The sequence below is a fragment of the Mauremys mutica genome, chromosome 1 (genome assembly GCF_020497125.1).
Source record: "Mauremys mutica isolate MM-2020 ecotype Southern chromosome 1, ASM2049712v1, whole genome shotgun sequence".
Classification (NCBI taxonomy): domain Eukaryota; kingdom Metazoa; phylum Chordata; order Testudines; family Geoemydidae; genus Mauremys; species Mauremys mutica.
In genome coordinates, this window is record NC_059072.1 from 122,228,155 (window position 1) to 122,245,323 (window position 17,169).

The 17,169-nt window shown below is 41.0% G+C and overlaps 2 protein-coding genes across 7 annotated transcripts in view; one reads left to right on the forward strand and one right to left on the reverse strand.

The window, feature by feature from the left end:
• Nucleotides 1-14,927, forward strand: part of IRAG2 (inositol 1,4,5-triphosphate receptor associated 2) — a 65,827-nt gene extending 50,900 nt beyond the window's left edge. For 3 of the 4 annotated variants that reach the window (XM_044993624.1, XM_044993633.1, XM_044993642.1), the window contains 16 exons: nt 382-428; nt 517-581; nt 707-823; nt 3,896-3,981; nt 4,668-4,740; nt 6,083-6,140; nt 6,226-6,253; nt 7,048-7,188; nt 8,657-8,791; nt 10,541-10,688; nt 11,702-11,745; nt 12,416-12,493; nt 12,578-12,642; nt 13,095-13,196; nt 13,374-13,481; nt 14,173-14,927. In XM_044993624.1, coding sequence (XP_044849559.1) covers nt 382-428; nt 517-581; nt 707-823; nt 3,896-3,981; nt 4,668-4,740; nt 6,083-6,140; nt 6,226-6,253; nt 7,048-7,188; nt 8,657-8,791; nt 10,541-10,688; nt 11,702-11,745; nt 12,416-12,493; nt 12,578-12,642; nt 13,095-13,196; nt 13,374-13,481; nt 14,173-14,416 — 1,539 coding nt within the window. In that variant the 3' untranslated portion in view covers nt 14,417-14,927. The remainder of the gene's footprint in view (nt 1-381; nt 429-516; nt 582-706; nt 824-3,895; nt 3,982-4,667; nt 4,741-6,082; nt 6,141-6,225; nt 6,254-7,047; nt 7,189-8,656; nt 8,792-10,540; nt 10,689-11,701; nt 11,746-12,415; nt 12,494-12,577; nt 12,643-13,094; nt 13,197-13,373; nt 13,482-14,172) is intronic. The other variant, XM_044993651.1, reaches the window with a different exon arrangement.
• DNAI7 (dynein axonemal intermediate chain 7) overlaps nt 14,777-17,169 on the reverse strand; it is a 32,712-nt gene continuing 30,319 nt past the window's right edge. For all 3 annotated transcript variants that reach the window (XM_044993685.1, XM_044993665.1, XM_044993675.1), the window contains one exon: nt 14,777-15,212. In XM_044993685.1, coding sequence (XP_044849620.1) covers nt 14,937-15,212 — 276 coding nt within the window. In that variant the 3' untranslated portion in view covers nt 14,777-14,936. The remainder of the gene's footprint in view (nt 15,213-17,169) is intronic.

Here is a 17,169-nt window from a genome sequence, read left to right on the forward strand (position 1 = left end):
CACTTTTTAAAATCAAAGTGTGAAGCTCTTTGGCATAAAGGTCAGGAGTACAGCTTTTTGTAACAAAAATATAGATGTGAACAGATTTCCACAAAATTACTACTTCTACAAAAACATAATTACACCCCCCTGGTAGTAACAGTGTTAAAACATATACTATACATCTAGAACTGGCTGAAAAACATTGGCAAGAAATAGTGCAAACTTTTTTTAAATAACCCCTTCTTTACTGAAATGAACATATTTCAACCAGCTCTAGGTACATCTAAAGGAATTGTTTAAGACTGTGACCTGATAAATATTATAAATTTGCTTTTCACAAGAAGTGATGTCCTATTACAAGTATAAACACTAAAACTCTTTAACATTTCTTTTGTTAAGGAGAGTAGTGCTTTGCCTTTAACATTGGATAATCCAGTCTTGTCCAGGTAAGTCTCTGTGTATACACTTAATTCTTAAATAAATTAACCAGACCTGTCAGATCATGAACGTCTGAGTGTTTTCCTGTCTTGGCAGTGAACATTCAACACCATCCCAAGAAGAAGATATTACATCTTCTTTGGAGAGCGCTATATCAACTGGTAAGTTCTTAAAGTGGAAGCACAGTGATCCATGAATTTTGTCTGAAAGGTTTGAATAAGATTCCCTTGAGTATATGCAGCTTGTTAGTAGTAATGGCTCTGCCTTCTATTGCGTCCTATTATAGAATTGCTCGCCATGGAGACACAATTGTCTGAGGCTTCATGGGCAAAAGATGAAGACACATCAACCTGTATAGCAATGAAGAAAAATAAAGATAAGGATCTGAATGATAATGTATCAGGTATTGTAGCTGCTCTGAAGATTTATCATGTGATGGGGAAACTGCTTGCTTCCAACATATCTTTTTGAAGTGAGGAAGTTGAGTAAGAATTTGTGCAACGCTCTCTCTGTCTACATTATGTTCAGAATAATAACTTTTTGGCCTGCAACTGCTTCCAGATTTCACTGGGGCTCTGCACAAGTATAGGGCTTTGCCTGGGCAGAGCCCATTGCAGGATTAGGGCTTAGGACACTGCAAAAAGGGGCACATAGCATGAGTTGGTAAAGGTGATTACTCTCCTGCCAGGGCTGGTAATCCAGGTGTAACCCTTCTGCCCCTCTGAGTTGGCAGCAACAAGGGCCGGGTTCAGTATCCAGGGGTTCCGTTTCAATAACACAATGCAAAACCGGCTCGAGCCCCCACCCAGTGACCTGGGACAATTACCTACCACCCCCCCGGGCGCCTCTAGGAGGCAATACTTCCCCACTCGCAAGCACGAAGTCTGAGTGTAGCAAAATCCTTTTAATAAAGGAGGGAAACAATGTGGCATCACGTTGGAGAGACACCACAAACAGGACTATACACAAACCATAAGCAAAACCCACCTCCAAGTACATTTGGCACTGTCCTTAGGGTCTTAAGTCCAATCACCCCAAAGTCCAACAACCCAAAAGTCTCAGTCTCCGGTCAGTGCCACCGCAGAGTTCAAAAGTTTATCTGCAGAGTTTTACTCCCCCCCAGCCTGGGTGGAAATGGGGGGGGGGTCACGCACACAGGGTGCTAGGGACACCTTACGTGGGCCAGGGCCGACTGCCCCACTTCTCCGTGGAGTTCTGCTGCAGCCTTCACCACGACTGGCTCCACTCCACCAGCTGTGCCGCTCCTCCAGCAGACCCGTGAACCACGTCAGCCGTCCCCCACAAACCGCTCCACACTGCTCACTGTTCCATGGGCTGCTCCAACGTGCTGCAGACTGCTCCGCTCTGCCAGCTGCTTGGTGATAGATCTTCAGGCTCTCCCACTACTTAACATAGCAATCAGTGATCTCAGCTTAGTACTTTTAGTGATTTCAGCTCTTAGTGATTTCAACTTGTAGTAGGAGAGTCCCACTGCCACATGGCCCAACGTGAATTCAGGTCAGCAACCTCTAGATGGACTCCTAAAGGATTCAAAATTAGCTCTGCTCTTTAACAGTGGAGAGAGGAGGAAGTGCAATTGGTGTTCCAGGCCCTCAAAAGGGGCCCATACCATCAGGTACACACACCAGTCCCCAGCCTCTCTCCCTTCACTGGGTTTTGGAACTCATGTCCCTTGTCTAGCAAGTACTATTTAATGTAGGTTGAGTCATTTCTGTCATAAAGCAGTCTCATAGTTCCTCATTCACATAATTAAGGTAACAGCCCCTTTTTTTCCTTCCTGCCCCAATAACAAAGAAATTGGGGATTCCACAGTGTGAAAATAACCATCCCATGCTGCTGTGTGTTATGCTAAGTGGAGTGGGTTTACCAATGCAAATGCACATTCCTAAAATTCCTTTGCCCACTCCTCATAATGTACCACCAGATGTCAGGGTAGATCTCATCCTGACTCTGCTTACACAGGCACCTTTCATAAGCATTACATTTAATGCAGCTTTTCTGAAAATGTAAACAAATGAAAGATTCTAAAGCACTGTGCCGCATGATCCGTTGATGGGAAATGGGGAAACATCAATCTCTGTCAAACTTGAGCGGCCCAAAACACTAGGGAGAAGTGGGGTTGGGAAGAGAGAGAGGGAAGAGTTCAGACACTTCCCCCGGTACACCTTTCAAAATCTTTAATCATTTGACCAGCTCTGTTAAAACAAATGGAAGAAGAAAAGTGCGAGTTCTCATTAAGGGGTCAAGCAACACTATTCTCATCTCTGTTCCTGAATGTGTTTCCTTCACTTAGTAAAACAAATGGCCCTACTTTTCTCCTTGAGCACACACAAGCCTAAGTTAAGGAAAATCATATATATATACACCATATATATTTTTAATAAAAGCTGATTTAGAGTACACTGCACAGAATAGCAGGGAACACTTGTTTTAAATATTGATTTGTAATTTGGAATGCACTTCTAGAGTATGCTAATGTAGTCAGTAATAGACCCCAGAGATGTCATTCTTTTTCTGAACATTCATCTTCCTTTGGGCTGGGTTCTGAAGTCTCTAATTTTATATGCCAGATTTAAGGTATTTGTTTCTTCACTAGTAATTTCCTTTCTAATTTACCTTCATAAACTTCTTGGAAAACCAGACCAGCCTGGCTTCAGAAAGTAGCATTGCTGAAGATATTTCACTTGGCTTATCAATGACTGGATGGGTGGAAGCACACACTCTTAAGCATAGAGCCAGAATGGGGTAGGATGGCAGAGCTGTGCCCATAGCTTGGATCCTACTAGTGCTAGTTGAAACCTCAATATCCAGTTGTCCTGTATCTTCCAGGTTGTACTAAACTGTCAGCACTCCACTTCTATCTAAGGCACCACTATATGTATGCAGAATATAGAGGCAGGGGGTTATTGGTGGATCTCTACTGTTGCTTTCAATAGTGCCAACCATAACGTCTATTGCCTTTTGAAAGAATAAGGTAGGCTTTGTAGGGCTGGTTGGTTTGTTTGTTACTAGTGTTAATTCAGTGTAAAGTCTGTAAAAGAGAGAATTCTAGAAGTCCAGTTCTCAATCCCACCATTGACCATGTTGCACATCCTGTTTCTTTGGTTTGTACTAATATAAACTTGTGTTTTGTTAATAATTTTTAAGAGATTTTTTTGTAGCCAGAGCTGCCATTGCAGGAGACATGAACTCGTGGAATTGCCCTTCGTGTTGTGATGCTTTGACTCAATAAATGTGCCATAGAAGCACTGCCTGTGCTTTCTACAGCAGTCTGTGCTGCTGGCTTTTAAAGGCCTCTTTCTTTATTGCATTTTCTTCTGGTAATTACTATGGGGGTGGGGGTGGGGTGGTATGAGAGAGCAGTGGTGGTTTCTGCTTTAGAAATCTAGTTAATAGGTAACATTTGTTCATCTTTGAAATCTTTACATCCACTTTCTGGAATCTCTCTCTCCAGGTACGGATCTGACGACTCAAAGTGAATTTTGCCCCATCATGGAAAATTACAAAACTACACCTGAAAAAGAATTACAGCTAGATCTGGTAAGAGCTCTACTAGACTGCTAAAGTTCTAGGAACGCTGGCATGTGCAACCCACTGGCTTTAGCTGTAAGAGAAAGCAGGGAATGCTGAAGTGACAGATGGGGTGGCTTGAGAAACAGATTGCTTGGTATGTCTGAAAAGTCCCACACTGGAAAACCTACCTAGGATGAAAGGGGTAAGCACCACCATGGCTTGGACTCCCCTTCCAGAGACTTCACTACCAGTTCCTTGGCTGGTGTCAGTTGGATGCCAAAGGAGCTATGCTGATTTACACGAGCTGAGGATCTGGTCTAGTGATTCCCCTCATGGGTTCAAGCCAGATGGGACCGGCTTGGTGGTGGTTGGTTTTGTTTTTTTTCCTGCCCATCCTGGGCTACTTTAAATTCTCTCTGTCTCATATTCTAGCATGGTAATCTAATTGCGTAAGAAGTTCTAGATAATGTCACTTCCTGAGTTGTTTTCAAGGTAACTTGAGCCTTCTCCAAGGAAGACCCAAACTGCTTTAGGGAGGGGAAGCCTTCCAACCCATTCAAGATCTAGTTTCCATACATGGCAGTGGCAGCAGTATAAAGTACCTGATTAGTTCACACAAACCCACTGTAGGACTAGAGTACCGCCATCATAGCTGATCTTATTGTCAAGCATTTGTGGCAAGTTTGTATAACTTCTCTCTAAACCATTTTTAGGAGACAGATGAGGAAATGGAAGCTATTAAAGAGCAGAGTGAACAAGTGTCTGCTACAGTTTCTGGTAGAAAAGGTAAGTGGTCCTTACTGAAATTCACATCACTTAACACACAGTGCATGCTTGGTTAGTGATCCAGTAAAACACATTGGTCTTAAACCTCAGAATATTTAAATATTCGTATCCCTAATTTCTTTGTTGTGTTTGCTGTACAACCGAACTATTGCTCGTATGTGGAACAGACCATCTTAATGCTTAACTATGATGGGGAAAACTCTTAACTGTGTATATAATGCAACATAAAACCTTCTCTGAAACCAGGATGAGGAAACTGCTTTCAGGATGAGAAAGTAACATCTGTAGTTTTCAACTGGGTGTGAAGAGCTGATGAACCACTGAGCAGATCATGTTTGTTGCAGGAATGATGGTCAATTCTGATACCATGGTGACAGGAATGTCCCAGGTTCCTACCAGGGTACAAGCAGTTGCCAACACACAAACCTAAGATTATTGCTCATGTAAAGAGCTGACAGCTATATAAGCTTTTTTTACCTTGTATGACGTGCTTATTATAGTCTCCCTTTGGAGAGGGAAGCAGCTTTGTCAATTTTATGTTGTGTAAACTTTAAAGCATTTATCATTAGGCATTAAAATGGAGAGGAACAGAATGTTATCCTACAAAGATATGCTCTTCTTCCACCTCTTACCAGCACTGGTCTAATCCAGCTGTATTTTCCCTTGGACAGGAACGAGAACTCCTTAGGGGAGTCTCCAAACAGGCCAAGCTTTTACTACACCCAATGATATCCTAATGCTAACTACGATACTTGGATCCCCTACTCCAACAGGGATATAAAGCAACTTCTTTCAACCTATCAAAGCTTTGGGCAGTGTAAGAATCTGAAAGATGGGTGGCAGTTTCTACTGAATCCAGGCTGACTTTCCCTTTTTAGAAGTGCCTCACCTTTAGCCTTGGCTGTGCCCACCCAAGTGCTGATCCTTACTGAACTATTAATAGTGAGTTTGGGGAGGCTTCTATAATGCTTATCTTGAAGTAGTGGGTTGTAGAGAGGAGGTTGCAGTGGGGACTGAAAGCAAAACTAAAGATCCAACTACTGCAAATTCAGATCTGGACTTCTGTAGTTAAGGCCACAAACTAATCAAACAAGGACTGACTCTTTGGGGTCTTGGCCATTGAAAGGAAATACTAATGAGCTGCTTGCTGACTTTTAACCTAGTTCTAATGCACATTGATGCTGCTACTTCGATTACTAGACAATAGTTCAACCCAAGTCTTAATCCAGTTTATCCCTCTTGGGACTGCACTTTTAAGTTTTTCATAAACTCCTCTTTTTAAGGGCGGTTTATTCCTCAGCCTAACTACTAAAATTTTGTGTATTGTCTCTTTAATTATCAGGGGATTCTTCTCCCACTATGACTGGCCTTAAAGTGACTAAAACCAAACAAAATGACAAGTATGTACCTCATGTAATCTGATGCTCACTTGCATTTACTTCGCATTATGCTCTTCTTATGTGGTTATTCCTTTTCCTCCTACAGTGTTTCTCCTAACGAGAAGGAGATGGAGGTGAGTCTTAACTACTTGTATCCTTAAATATTTCAGCCAGTAGAACTCTTTCTAATGGGCCTTTCTTTCTGAAATTCAGGTAAAGCATTTTTCAACGTACTGAGTGGTTTTAAAATTAACCTTCTGCCTCCCCTTAAATTAATGAAATTAATGTAATCCTTGATTTAGGTAAATATTCATGCCAGTGGTGGTGTTGGCTTTCCATGTCCAATTGAAGCCCCTTGTGTGCTAGTGGTGAAGGGGATGAAACTGAAGGATTCAGAGGATGAAACTGAAATCTATTTATCAAAAGATGCTCATAAGCAGTGCAGGAAAACAGGGCAGAGGAGGAAGGCTATAAAAATGAAGAGACTCTTGTCACTATATAAACTTTTGGGTTTGAATTTTCTCTACTGGTGTCATTTTGTGGAGGAAGGAGAGTTCTGGCCTAGACAAGCTGCAGCCTAACAAATGTGCTAACAGTACAGTTCATGTTGCCAGGCACAATTGTTTAATGTTGCCTTTCCCAACAGGATGGACTATTGGGGATGGGGAGAGAGAGAGAGAGAAGCTATTCTGGTGGTAGACTAATTACCTATCACTAGAGATGGGTAGAGTTGCTTTTTTTTTAATTTTTTTTTTTTATTCAAAGCCTATTGGGGAGGGTTCAGAACTGGTGACTTCTGCTACAACTCCTCCTGTCATTCATTAGCAATAGCTATTGAGTCTCTGAGGTAACTCTTAGTACTGAATATACTTCAGTGTTGCTTGATTGGTCATGACTTTCTTTTTAATCTCTCTTCCCCCTACAACAGGCAGAGTTTCTCAGAGTGTCTCTGGGCTTTAAATGTGACTTGTTCACCTTGGATAAGCGAGTGAGGCTTGAAGAAAGGTCCCGAGATTTGGCTGAAGAAAACTTGAAAAAGGAGATCATGAATGGGCTGAAGCTGCTGGAGGTTAGCAATGAATGAGATTGGAAGGAGGGAGGGTACACGTGGCCTGACAGTACATTTTAATCATAGATATATGGGACTGGAAGGAACCTAAATAGGTCGTCAAATCCAGCTGGCTGTGCAGAGGTAGGACCAAATGTACCCAGACCATCCCTGACAGGTGTCCGTCTAGCCTGTTCTTAAAAACCTCCAGTGATGAGGATTCCACAACCATTCTTGGAAGCCTATATGTGGACACACTGAACACAATGCGCCTGTTGAAGCCTCACCGATGCCAAGTAGAGTGGGGCAATTACCTCCCTTGTCTTGCATAAACACCCCAGTTAATACAGCCCAGAATGTTAGCCTTTTTTTTTTTTCAATTGCATCACACTGACTCCTATTCAATTTCTAATCTACTATAACACCCAGATCCTTTCCAGCATTATTACTGCTTAGCCAGTTATTTCCCCATTTTGGCTTTGTCCATTTGACTTTTCCTTCCGAAGGTTAATACTTTACACTTGTCTCTACTGAATTTTATATTGATTTTAGACCAATTCTCCTATTTGTCAAGGTAATTTTTAATTCTATTCCTGTCCTCCAAAGTACTTGCAACCTCTCCCAGCTTGGTGTCAGCCACAAACTTTTTATAAGCACATTCTCCTCTCCATTATCCAAGTAACTAATGAAAATATTTATTACATCCTCCCAGTGTGACCACAAATGAAAGACTACTCAAAGAGTAGTCATCAGTGAACCACTTGCACACCCAGGTTATAGTAACTTCACTAGAGAACTTTCAGCGATACTGCTGCTGAGAGAGCTCTCCTGTCGGCTTAATTAATTCACCCCCAATAAGTGGTGGTAGCAGCTCTCCTGCTGATATAGTGCTGTTCACGCTGGCACTTAGGTTGGTGTAACTTATGTCATTTGGGGGTGACTTATTCTCACCCCTGAGCAACCCAAGTTATACCAATATAAGTATACACTACGTACACACAGCCTTACTTAAGGTAAAGTTTTCGCTGCAATTTATTTTTGGATTTGATAATATAGTCAAAAAACATGACTCCATTTAGCACTGAGGTTCTGTTTTTATATATATACACAACACACGCTGAAGAGTTTTTATACAGCAACAAATGGGAAATTCTCCTGTTCCCGGTGCTCTTGTAGTGAGCTGATAAAACCATAAGGTGAATGTCAAGGTTACAATTCTTAGCTGATGTAAATCAGCATAACTCCTTTGTTTTTTCCAGTGGTGCTGTATTTAGTCACAACAACTGATTATCTGGCCCTAACGCATTTGATTATGCAAACAGGTACGCCCAAGCAGAATCCCATTTAGGTGTGATCGCTTCCTTTGCAGAGTAACATTCACTCCACAAGCCTCTAGAATGGCAGCTCACTTATTTACTAATCATCAGCACTGTTACATTTCCCTCTTCTTTCCTTCCCACTTCTCCCCCTCTGCCCATGAACTTCTTAGTGTCTAGCACCTTTGTGTGATGAAGATAACCAAGCACAGGAGATCATTAAGAAGCTGCAGAAAAGCTTGCAGTTCCTTAGCCAGTATGCTGCCAGACTTGCTAGTAGAGCAGAGATGTTGGGAGCCATTAATCAGGTAATCTGATTCAATTACTACTTTATGTAAAGTAAGGAAGCTTTCTTTAATCTAAAGCTCTCTAACAGATTCCACTCAGTATTTGTAACTGAACTTCTATTTTATACGGTACACAATTCACTGGAACAATATTAGTAAAAAGCATTGTTATGTTGGTTATCTGCACACTCATTTGTATCACTGTAACATCTAGGAGCCCTATTCATGGACCAGGATCCTATTGTGGTAGGTGCTGTACAAGTAAAACAAAAGCAGTCCCTATCCCCAAAAGCCTACGCTTTAAGTACAAGATACAACAGCTGGATAGACAGATGAGAGTACGGTGAGATAATATCCGTCAGATAGGCAATGGTCTCAGCACACCAGTGGCATAACTATTGTCAAGTTTTTATAGGCATCATGAAAAAGGGGAGGTTTTAAGGAGGACAAAAATGAGTTTTGCAGATGTTTACAGGAAGCATCTCCCAGGCATGAGGGACAGTATGGGGAAAAGCATGAAGGTGCTTGAAAACTTAACAAGTGGGGGATGGAGATATTGTGCCCCCCACCCCTAAGACCTCTTCCAAAACTCCAGTCTCATCACTCAGGTTCCTTTTATTTGGCATACAGCAAAGCTATATGGAGTTGATCAGGCTAAAACATCAGGGATGGGTATAGGGTGTACGCACATCCGAAGTTACACACAACTTTTCCTTGTATACATTTCTACCAACACTATAACACATGCTTTTCTAACTATACATTGCATCACATGCTTTGGGATTGGCTTGGTTACTCTGCAGGAACCAATCCCTGTACCTGTCCATACTGTGTGCATGCATGATCTGCTTTTTACATCCTCTTACATTCCAGGCTTATCTTGTCCATTGTAAATGGTATCCGGGTGTTCCCCCTTATCTCCGCCAGTACAGATATCCCATCTCTAGTCTACTGATCCATTTAACTTCCCAATCATACCCACTAAAAATGAGACAGGTTACTTATCATAGAAATGTAGGACTGGAAGGGAGCTCGACAGGTCATCTAGTCCAGTCCCCTGCACCAAGGCAGGACTAATTATTATCTAAATCGGTGGTTCTCAAATTTTTGTACTGGTGACCCCTTTCACATAGCAAGCCTCTGAGTGTGGACTTCCCCGCCCCCTTATACATTAAAAACACTTTTTAAATATATATTTAACACCATTATAAATGCTGGAGGCAAAACGAGGTCTAGGGTGTAGGATAACAGCTTGCAACCCCCCATGTAATAACCTTGTGACCCCCTGAGGGGTCCTGACCCCAGTTTAAGAACCCCTGATCTAAATCATCCCTGACAGATGTCTAACCTGTTACTGTCATGTCAAGTTACTTATGTCTTGGCCAACATGGGTAATCGGAGGCAGAAGTCAACATCTCAATAGTGAATGAGAGATGATAGGTCATGAAGGGCCTCGAAACTGCAGACAGGCAGCTTGTGTTTGATAGAGAAAGTGGAGCCAGTGGATTCAGAGAGGCGATGTGGTCAAAGAAATCTGCTAGGAAAATGATCTATGCAGCAAGGCTCTGAATGGATGAGTGAGGCAAGATTGAGAAAAGGAAGCTGCTGTGATCAAGATGTGAGATGAGACCCGGGACAAGAGTGTCTGTTGTGTGGATGGATATGAAAGGCCGTAAGTTAGAATGATTATGTGGGTGGTTTTACTCCAAGCATAATTCAATGTCCTGAAGAGCTAATGTCTTTCACCCAGTATTGCATTTACTTTGCTAGGAGAGCCGTGTCAGTAAGGCAGTAGAAGTGATGATTCAACATGTGGAAAACTTGAAACGCATGTATACAAAAGAGCATGCAGAACTTGAGGAGTTGAAACAGGTCTTGCTACAAAATGAAAGATGCTTTCACTCCTTTGGGGATCAAGGTAATTGTTAAACCTAAGCATATTTTCATTTCTCTTCTAAGTAACTGTCATCAGTTGAGCCCTTTAGCTTGCATTTATAAAGCTGCTTGACTCCTTGGATGGGAGGTGCTATATAAATACTCTATCTCCTGTACAGTTATGATACTGAATTGTAAATGCATAGCAGAAGAAAAGCTTATTGATAGTCCTCAATTAGATGATGATTGGAAACATTTAAGGGCAACTATAACTTCAGACTTGTAAGCAGACCTCCTGAATCTCTGAAAGCATCTCCCATTTCACCCCTGGAGTAGCAGGCCTCTTTGGAAGGTGCAACACAGGCTGGTGAACTCTTCTCTTGTATGCAGTAAATTACAAATTGGATGCTCATTTTAATGTACATCTAGTCAATCTTCAGTAACCTGAGTTCAGAAGTTCTAAGCTTTTTGAGACTCCAATGGGAGTTGGAGGTGTTCGGCACTCTGAAAATCAGAACACATTTCTTTAAATTTAAAAGATCCTAGTCTTGTGGGCACAACACAAAAATCCTTGCAGAAGCTCTTTAGCCAAGAAGGAAGGAGTAAAAATTGGCACAGTGGAGTACTGCATCTTGTAAAAACCGATCTAACTTGGTAAAGATAAAGTAGAACTTAACCAGACATTGTTAATGAGCCCAGCAGAAGTGACCCCTCCTGCATAGGGCATGCAACATTAACTAGCTTAGCTAGTTTGAGCTAATGGTTACAGGTCTCTAGCTGTTTCCAGTATTTATTTATTGGCAATTTTTAAATTTCTTTTTAGAGAGAGCAGTGGGTGAGATCAACTCACCCACCTTGTAGCCATGTTTGGCCCAGGATATTAGAGACACAACACTGATTTGTTTTTGACACTTGCTGTTTGGGTTTTTTTTTCCCCTCAGAGGTGCTTAGCTGCTATAAACTTAAATAGGACTTGCAGGTGGTCATACCATCTGGCTCTGTTCCATAATGGTAATATTTAAAAATCTACTTACAATACTATTTTCCTCTTTACAGATGAATCTACAAATAAAAAACTTCCAAGTTCTCTCAACTTCAAGGTACCAGTACCACTGAAATTATAAAAATAAATGGAATGCTGTATGCTCTTCAGAACTGCCTTGTACATGTACTCCACTGGGGCATGACATCCACATGAAATCTGTAGCTATTGGGCTCTCTTACTCCCGAAACTCACAAAAGCAAACTAACTTGATCAGACACCTTTTCCCATTGAAATGTTAGCATCACATTTCAATGTGCTGCTGTAAGTGGGTCCATAATCTCCCATGGTTTTGAGGCCCATCTCTCTCTTGAGTTCAAAAACTATTGCTTTCATGGGGTCCTCAATAATAAAGGCTTCAAAATAGAGGTCTTTTACATACTGAGCCAAGAGATATCTAAAAGCAGTGTGGCAAGTTGGCAATAGGATCCATATTTTGTGCTCCAGTAGGTTAACTTAAGACAGCTTTAAATTTCAGAATTTGCAGTAGCAGATATACATGCATGTATTTTCTAATCTGGAAAATAACCTGCATATAAAATATATATAATTTTTAAAGAAAGCATACTTAAAGTACCACATCTGGGGTTATTACTGGGTATCTTTTTTTAGTGTTTATATGAACTAAACATTGACTTTTATAAATCTACACCTCCAATTAACATGCCTAAAACTAGTGGTTAATCTAACCAATGCATAATAGTTGTTAATAGCTCTTCTTTGTGTAGCCAACATCATCCCTACGAAGAGTCAGTATTGCAGCATTGCCCAGGAATATTGGAAACGCTGGTATTGGTTTGCCGCTGGTAAGTAAGGGTTGTCCAAGGGTGACTGTTTTCATTCTCAAACTAGTCAGGTCTACTACATTTGCATTTTACCTTCCTTTAAAGGCTCAATTATATGGAACTGATGGAAATGAAAGAAGTGACAAATTCAACAGACGATCAAGCAGTTGGTAAGGCTACTTGAGTTTTTTGTTTTTAAATGGGCCTTAATTTTTTCAACTTCATATTGGCTGTAGTAAACCGTTCCACTGGAGTAGCTTACTAAGCATCTTTTGGAAGTAAGGTTTACATAGCATAGACATTTACAGCATTAAAGTTCAGCTTTTACAGCCGCACCTGAGTGTCCACATCAAGTGGCCTGATCTGCAAATTTAAGAGGTTCAGAGCTCCCATGGACTTCAACTGCAAGATCATGAGAATTTGAAAATCTGGCACCTTATAGTTTGTGCTTAAATATGAAACTGGGAGTCAAACTTGAAAAATATTGGCCAAAATCTTCATAGCCTACTCCAACATAAATGAGCATGCTCATTTCTCTCTCTCTTGCACTGAAGTTATTTTCTTCACTGTGATCTGAAAGCTTTAGCTGAAGTACTTATTTTCAAGTATGTACATTTGGCAGGGGCCGACTGGGATCAAAACAAAATGAGAAGCGTCCTTCATTGCGACGATTCATTAGCACGTATTCCTGGACAGAGTCTGAGGAAGAACAGTCTGAAACAAAGTAGGTCTTGATTACTTAACCTCCACGGCTTTACGATGGGCTTGCTTCTTCCCCTTGACACCATGTTGCACGTCCAAGCTGTTATAAACTGGAATACTTACTCTATTTATAAAAATATGCCTATTTGTGTATTGATGAGTGCTCACCAGGAAAGTTAATTCTAACACTTACTTGCAGAACCGAACAGTCAGAACCACCAGTTGAAGAAATACAAGAAGACAAAGCAAGGAAGATAAGTGTTACCGAAAGGGGGAAAAATCCCTCAAAATGGACTCTAGGATCAGCGTAAGTTTCTCAATTGCAAACATGAATTTCTGTAAGGGGAAGTGGTGGTCAGGTGGAGGACACTGGAAGAGGAAGCAGAGTAGTAATCTGACTTTTTATTGATGCTGCCTACTTTGAAAGGCGGACATTAAGTAATCTAATTAGCAGGTTAAAGCTCTACTTTTGGTACTAGTCAAGAACAGAATAACTTCTACTCTTACAAGCTCACAAATTCATCTTGAGATGTGATCCCTTGCAGTGTGGTGCCCTTGGAGATCAAAGCCTAAGTACTTAACTAGTCTGGATAGTCCTGTCATTCTAAATTTACAGAGGAAGTTATTGGACTATACATTACATTAAACTCTCTTGTTGCAGAAAAAATGGCTGATATGTGCAATGCCTACTAGGAGATTTAGCCAGACAATTTCCATTAACATGAATGGCATGTGTGAAGAAATCCCATATTTGGCTTGGAAAACGCAGAGTTTTTGTGGCTCTTCAGAGTTTTATATAAAACATCTTTAGCATCTACTGCTGACCAGAGCCTGCATTCTAAACCCAGAATATAACATGCCACTGTAGCTGGCTATTAATACAGTGGCAAACCTGCCTTCATTACATACAATTTATATTCTGGATTAGTAGTCGGACAATATGATATTTAAACCTTGAAGAAAAGCATGTTTGTCCTATGTTTATGGCTTCTCCACAGTTGCAACATAATGTCATCGTGGGCATCTCATCTGAAGACTTCCTTCTCCAAGGCTAACAAAACTCTCTGGATTTCTCTTACCATCATTGTACTCCTTGCTGCATTCACAAGCTTCCTCACAGGTCTCTCTCTCCAAAGACCTGCAGATGCTGCCCCTGTGGGAACTGGAAGTTCCTGGACATCACTACAACAACTGCTGTGGCCATATACTGAACTTCAACACAATGGACCACCACCAGTATAACACACAATCTGTATTTTAATTTGTAAATCTTTTTTTTTCCCCTAGACTTCCTGTTTTGACTCCAATTTTTGTGTTTTATATCAACTAGTGTAAACATAGCTCTCAAGTTTAGAATTAGTTTAACTTTCTAATATGATTTGAGGTAGTATATTTAAAATCATTTATTTTTGAAGCTTTTTAGACTATACTTAACTTTTCAATGGTAAAACATTTTGAAGCACGATTTGGAAATGCAACTTCCCCCTCTGACAATAGAAGACTATCTTCCCAAATGTCTGAATCCTGTTTAAGATTAGAACAACTTAAAAAATAGCCATCTCTCCTTTTTGAAGTTTGTAATAAATGGGTCTAAATGTGTAGTTACTAGAAAGTAAAGAATTTTATTCACAAAAACAAACTTATGCATTTTTAGGCATTTAAAAAGCTGTTTTGATTTGCATGTGAAATGACAGACATCAAAGGTAATTTTATTGATCAAGTTCTTGATGCTCAATAAAGTTAATTTAAAATATTGAGAGTATTAAGAGTATGTTAACACTCTAGTAGCGATGAGCAGTTGATATATAGCATCAATAAATAGGCAACTGGCTTTCTTTACTTTTTCAATTGCTTCTTCACAGGCAAAATCTTTGATCAGATGGTAGAGAGTAGAATGAAATTCAGTATTTTCTGCTAGGTCTTCTGAGAAGGCTTCACTAGTTTCACTGATTTTGAGCCTTTGTGCTCGCTGACCATTAAACATGTAAAGGGACCAGTCTTCATCTTTAACAGCATCTGTTTTAAGGTGTTCGCTCACCTACAGCAGAATGGAAGAATAAAGGCTGTAACATGCTACCACACTTTCTATATAGATATAAAGTTAAGGTAGGGAGGAAAGGTGATAACTTGGGATGCTGAGACCCAGGCTTAATTCCCTGCTCCAGCAAAGACACCTTGTGTAACTTTGGATCTAGCCCTAGGTGTCTTGATCAGAAGAGGTAGGTGCCTGAGTCCAAAATTTAGATCCTCAAAACCCATACTGATTAAAATCTCCATAGCGCCAAATGTCAGTGGGCATGTGCACCACTGCCTAAATCCTGATGCTGAGTATGTGACTTAGGGAAATGTCTAGTCTGAGCTCTTGCATTTGTCTGGCGGGGGGCCCAATAGGCTAGATGTCCTCAGATATGTCTCTATACAATGCTTATGGGATCAGGCCCTGCACAAAACAGCAGAAGGTGGTGTTTTATCCAATACTGCATGGGTTACAGCACTTCCAGTGGGAGGTGGGAAACCTAGATTCAAGCCCCCTTCTCTGTTCTGCCCCCTCACTGCCAGAAAGAGGAGCATGGATGTGAAACCTGGGTCTTTTGCAGCCTGGGTGAATGTGCTAATCACTGTGTTTTGGATGTCGGGGCCACCATGATTTTTTGTCAGAGCTGGCTAACTAGGTTTAGGCACCTAATTCCAGAAGAGAGGCTGTAAATTATAAGTGGTGACTGGACTGTCCCTCCCACCCTGCCTGAGGCACATACCCCTGTTCTCTGCATTTTGTATTGGATAATTTAGGTGGTTCCCCCCTCAGCTTGTTGACTTTTGTGGGTCTTGTTCTAGGTACCTAAGGCTCCCCGAGGAAGGCCAATAGGAATCTTGCATATGTAACTATTTGTCCCTATGCATCTAATAGCTCTAAATACACTGAGTCAAGTAACTCAGATTCCAGGATTAACATCTCGTATGTGATAGTTACTGTCATAACTATAAAGGGAAGGGTAACAGCCCTCCTGTGTACAATACTATAAAATCCCTCGTGGCCAGAGACACCAAAATCCTTTTACCTGTAAAGGGTTAAGAAGCTCAGGAAACCTGGCTAACACCTGCCTTAAAGGACCAATAAGGGGACAAGATACTTTCAAATCTTGGTGTGGGGGGGAGGCTTTTGTTTGTGCTCTTTGTTTTGGGGGTTGTTCGTTCTTGGGACTAAGAGGGACCAGACATCAATCCAGGCTCTCCAAATCTTTCTGAACCAAGTCTCTCATATTCAAACTTGTAAGTAATAGCCAGACAAGGTGTTAGTTTTATTTTTGTTTTCTCAACCTGTAAATGTTCCTTTTTGCTGAGAGGATTTTACCTCTGTTTGCTGTAACTTTGAACCTAAGGCTGGGGGGGGGGGGGTGTTCCTCTGGGCTCTATGAATCTGATTACCCTGTAAAGTTATTTTCCATTCTAATTTTACAGAGAATTTTTACCTTTCTTTAATTAAAAGCCTTTTTTTAAGAACCTGATTAATTTTTTTCCTGTTTTTTAGATCCAAGGGAATTGGATCTGGACTCACCAGGGAATTGGTGGAGAAGTCTCTCAAGGCCAGCCAGGGAGGGGAAGGTTTTTGGGGGGGAAGAGTTCCCCCCCACCCCAGATAACTCAAATCTGGATGGTGGCAGCGAGACCAGATCTAAGCTGGTAGTTAAGCTTAGAGGTGTTCATGCAGGTCCTCACATCTGTACCCTAAAGTTCAGAGTGGGGAAGGAACCTTGACAGTTACTATGAACAGTGTAGCTTCCCTGTGATTGGACAGAAGATAACTTAATCATAGCCATTCACTAATTCCTCTTGTGGAGTCTTTGAAAGGTGGTGGTGGTGGTGGTGGTTAAAGTTGTCCATTGTGAATTGAGCATTTATTTATCCTTCATCAAATGCAAGGAAAGGGTGACAATATTGTACAGACTCATTTAATTGATAATACTGTTCAAATGTTTTGCCTTAGAGCTCCAAAT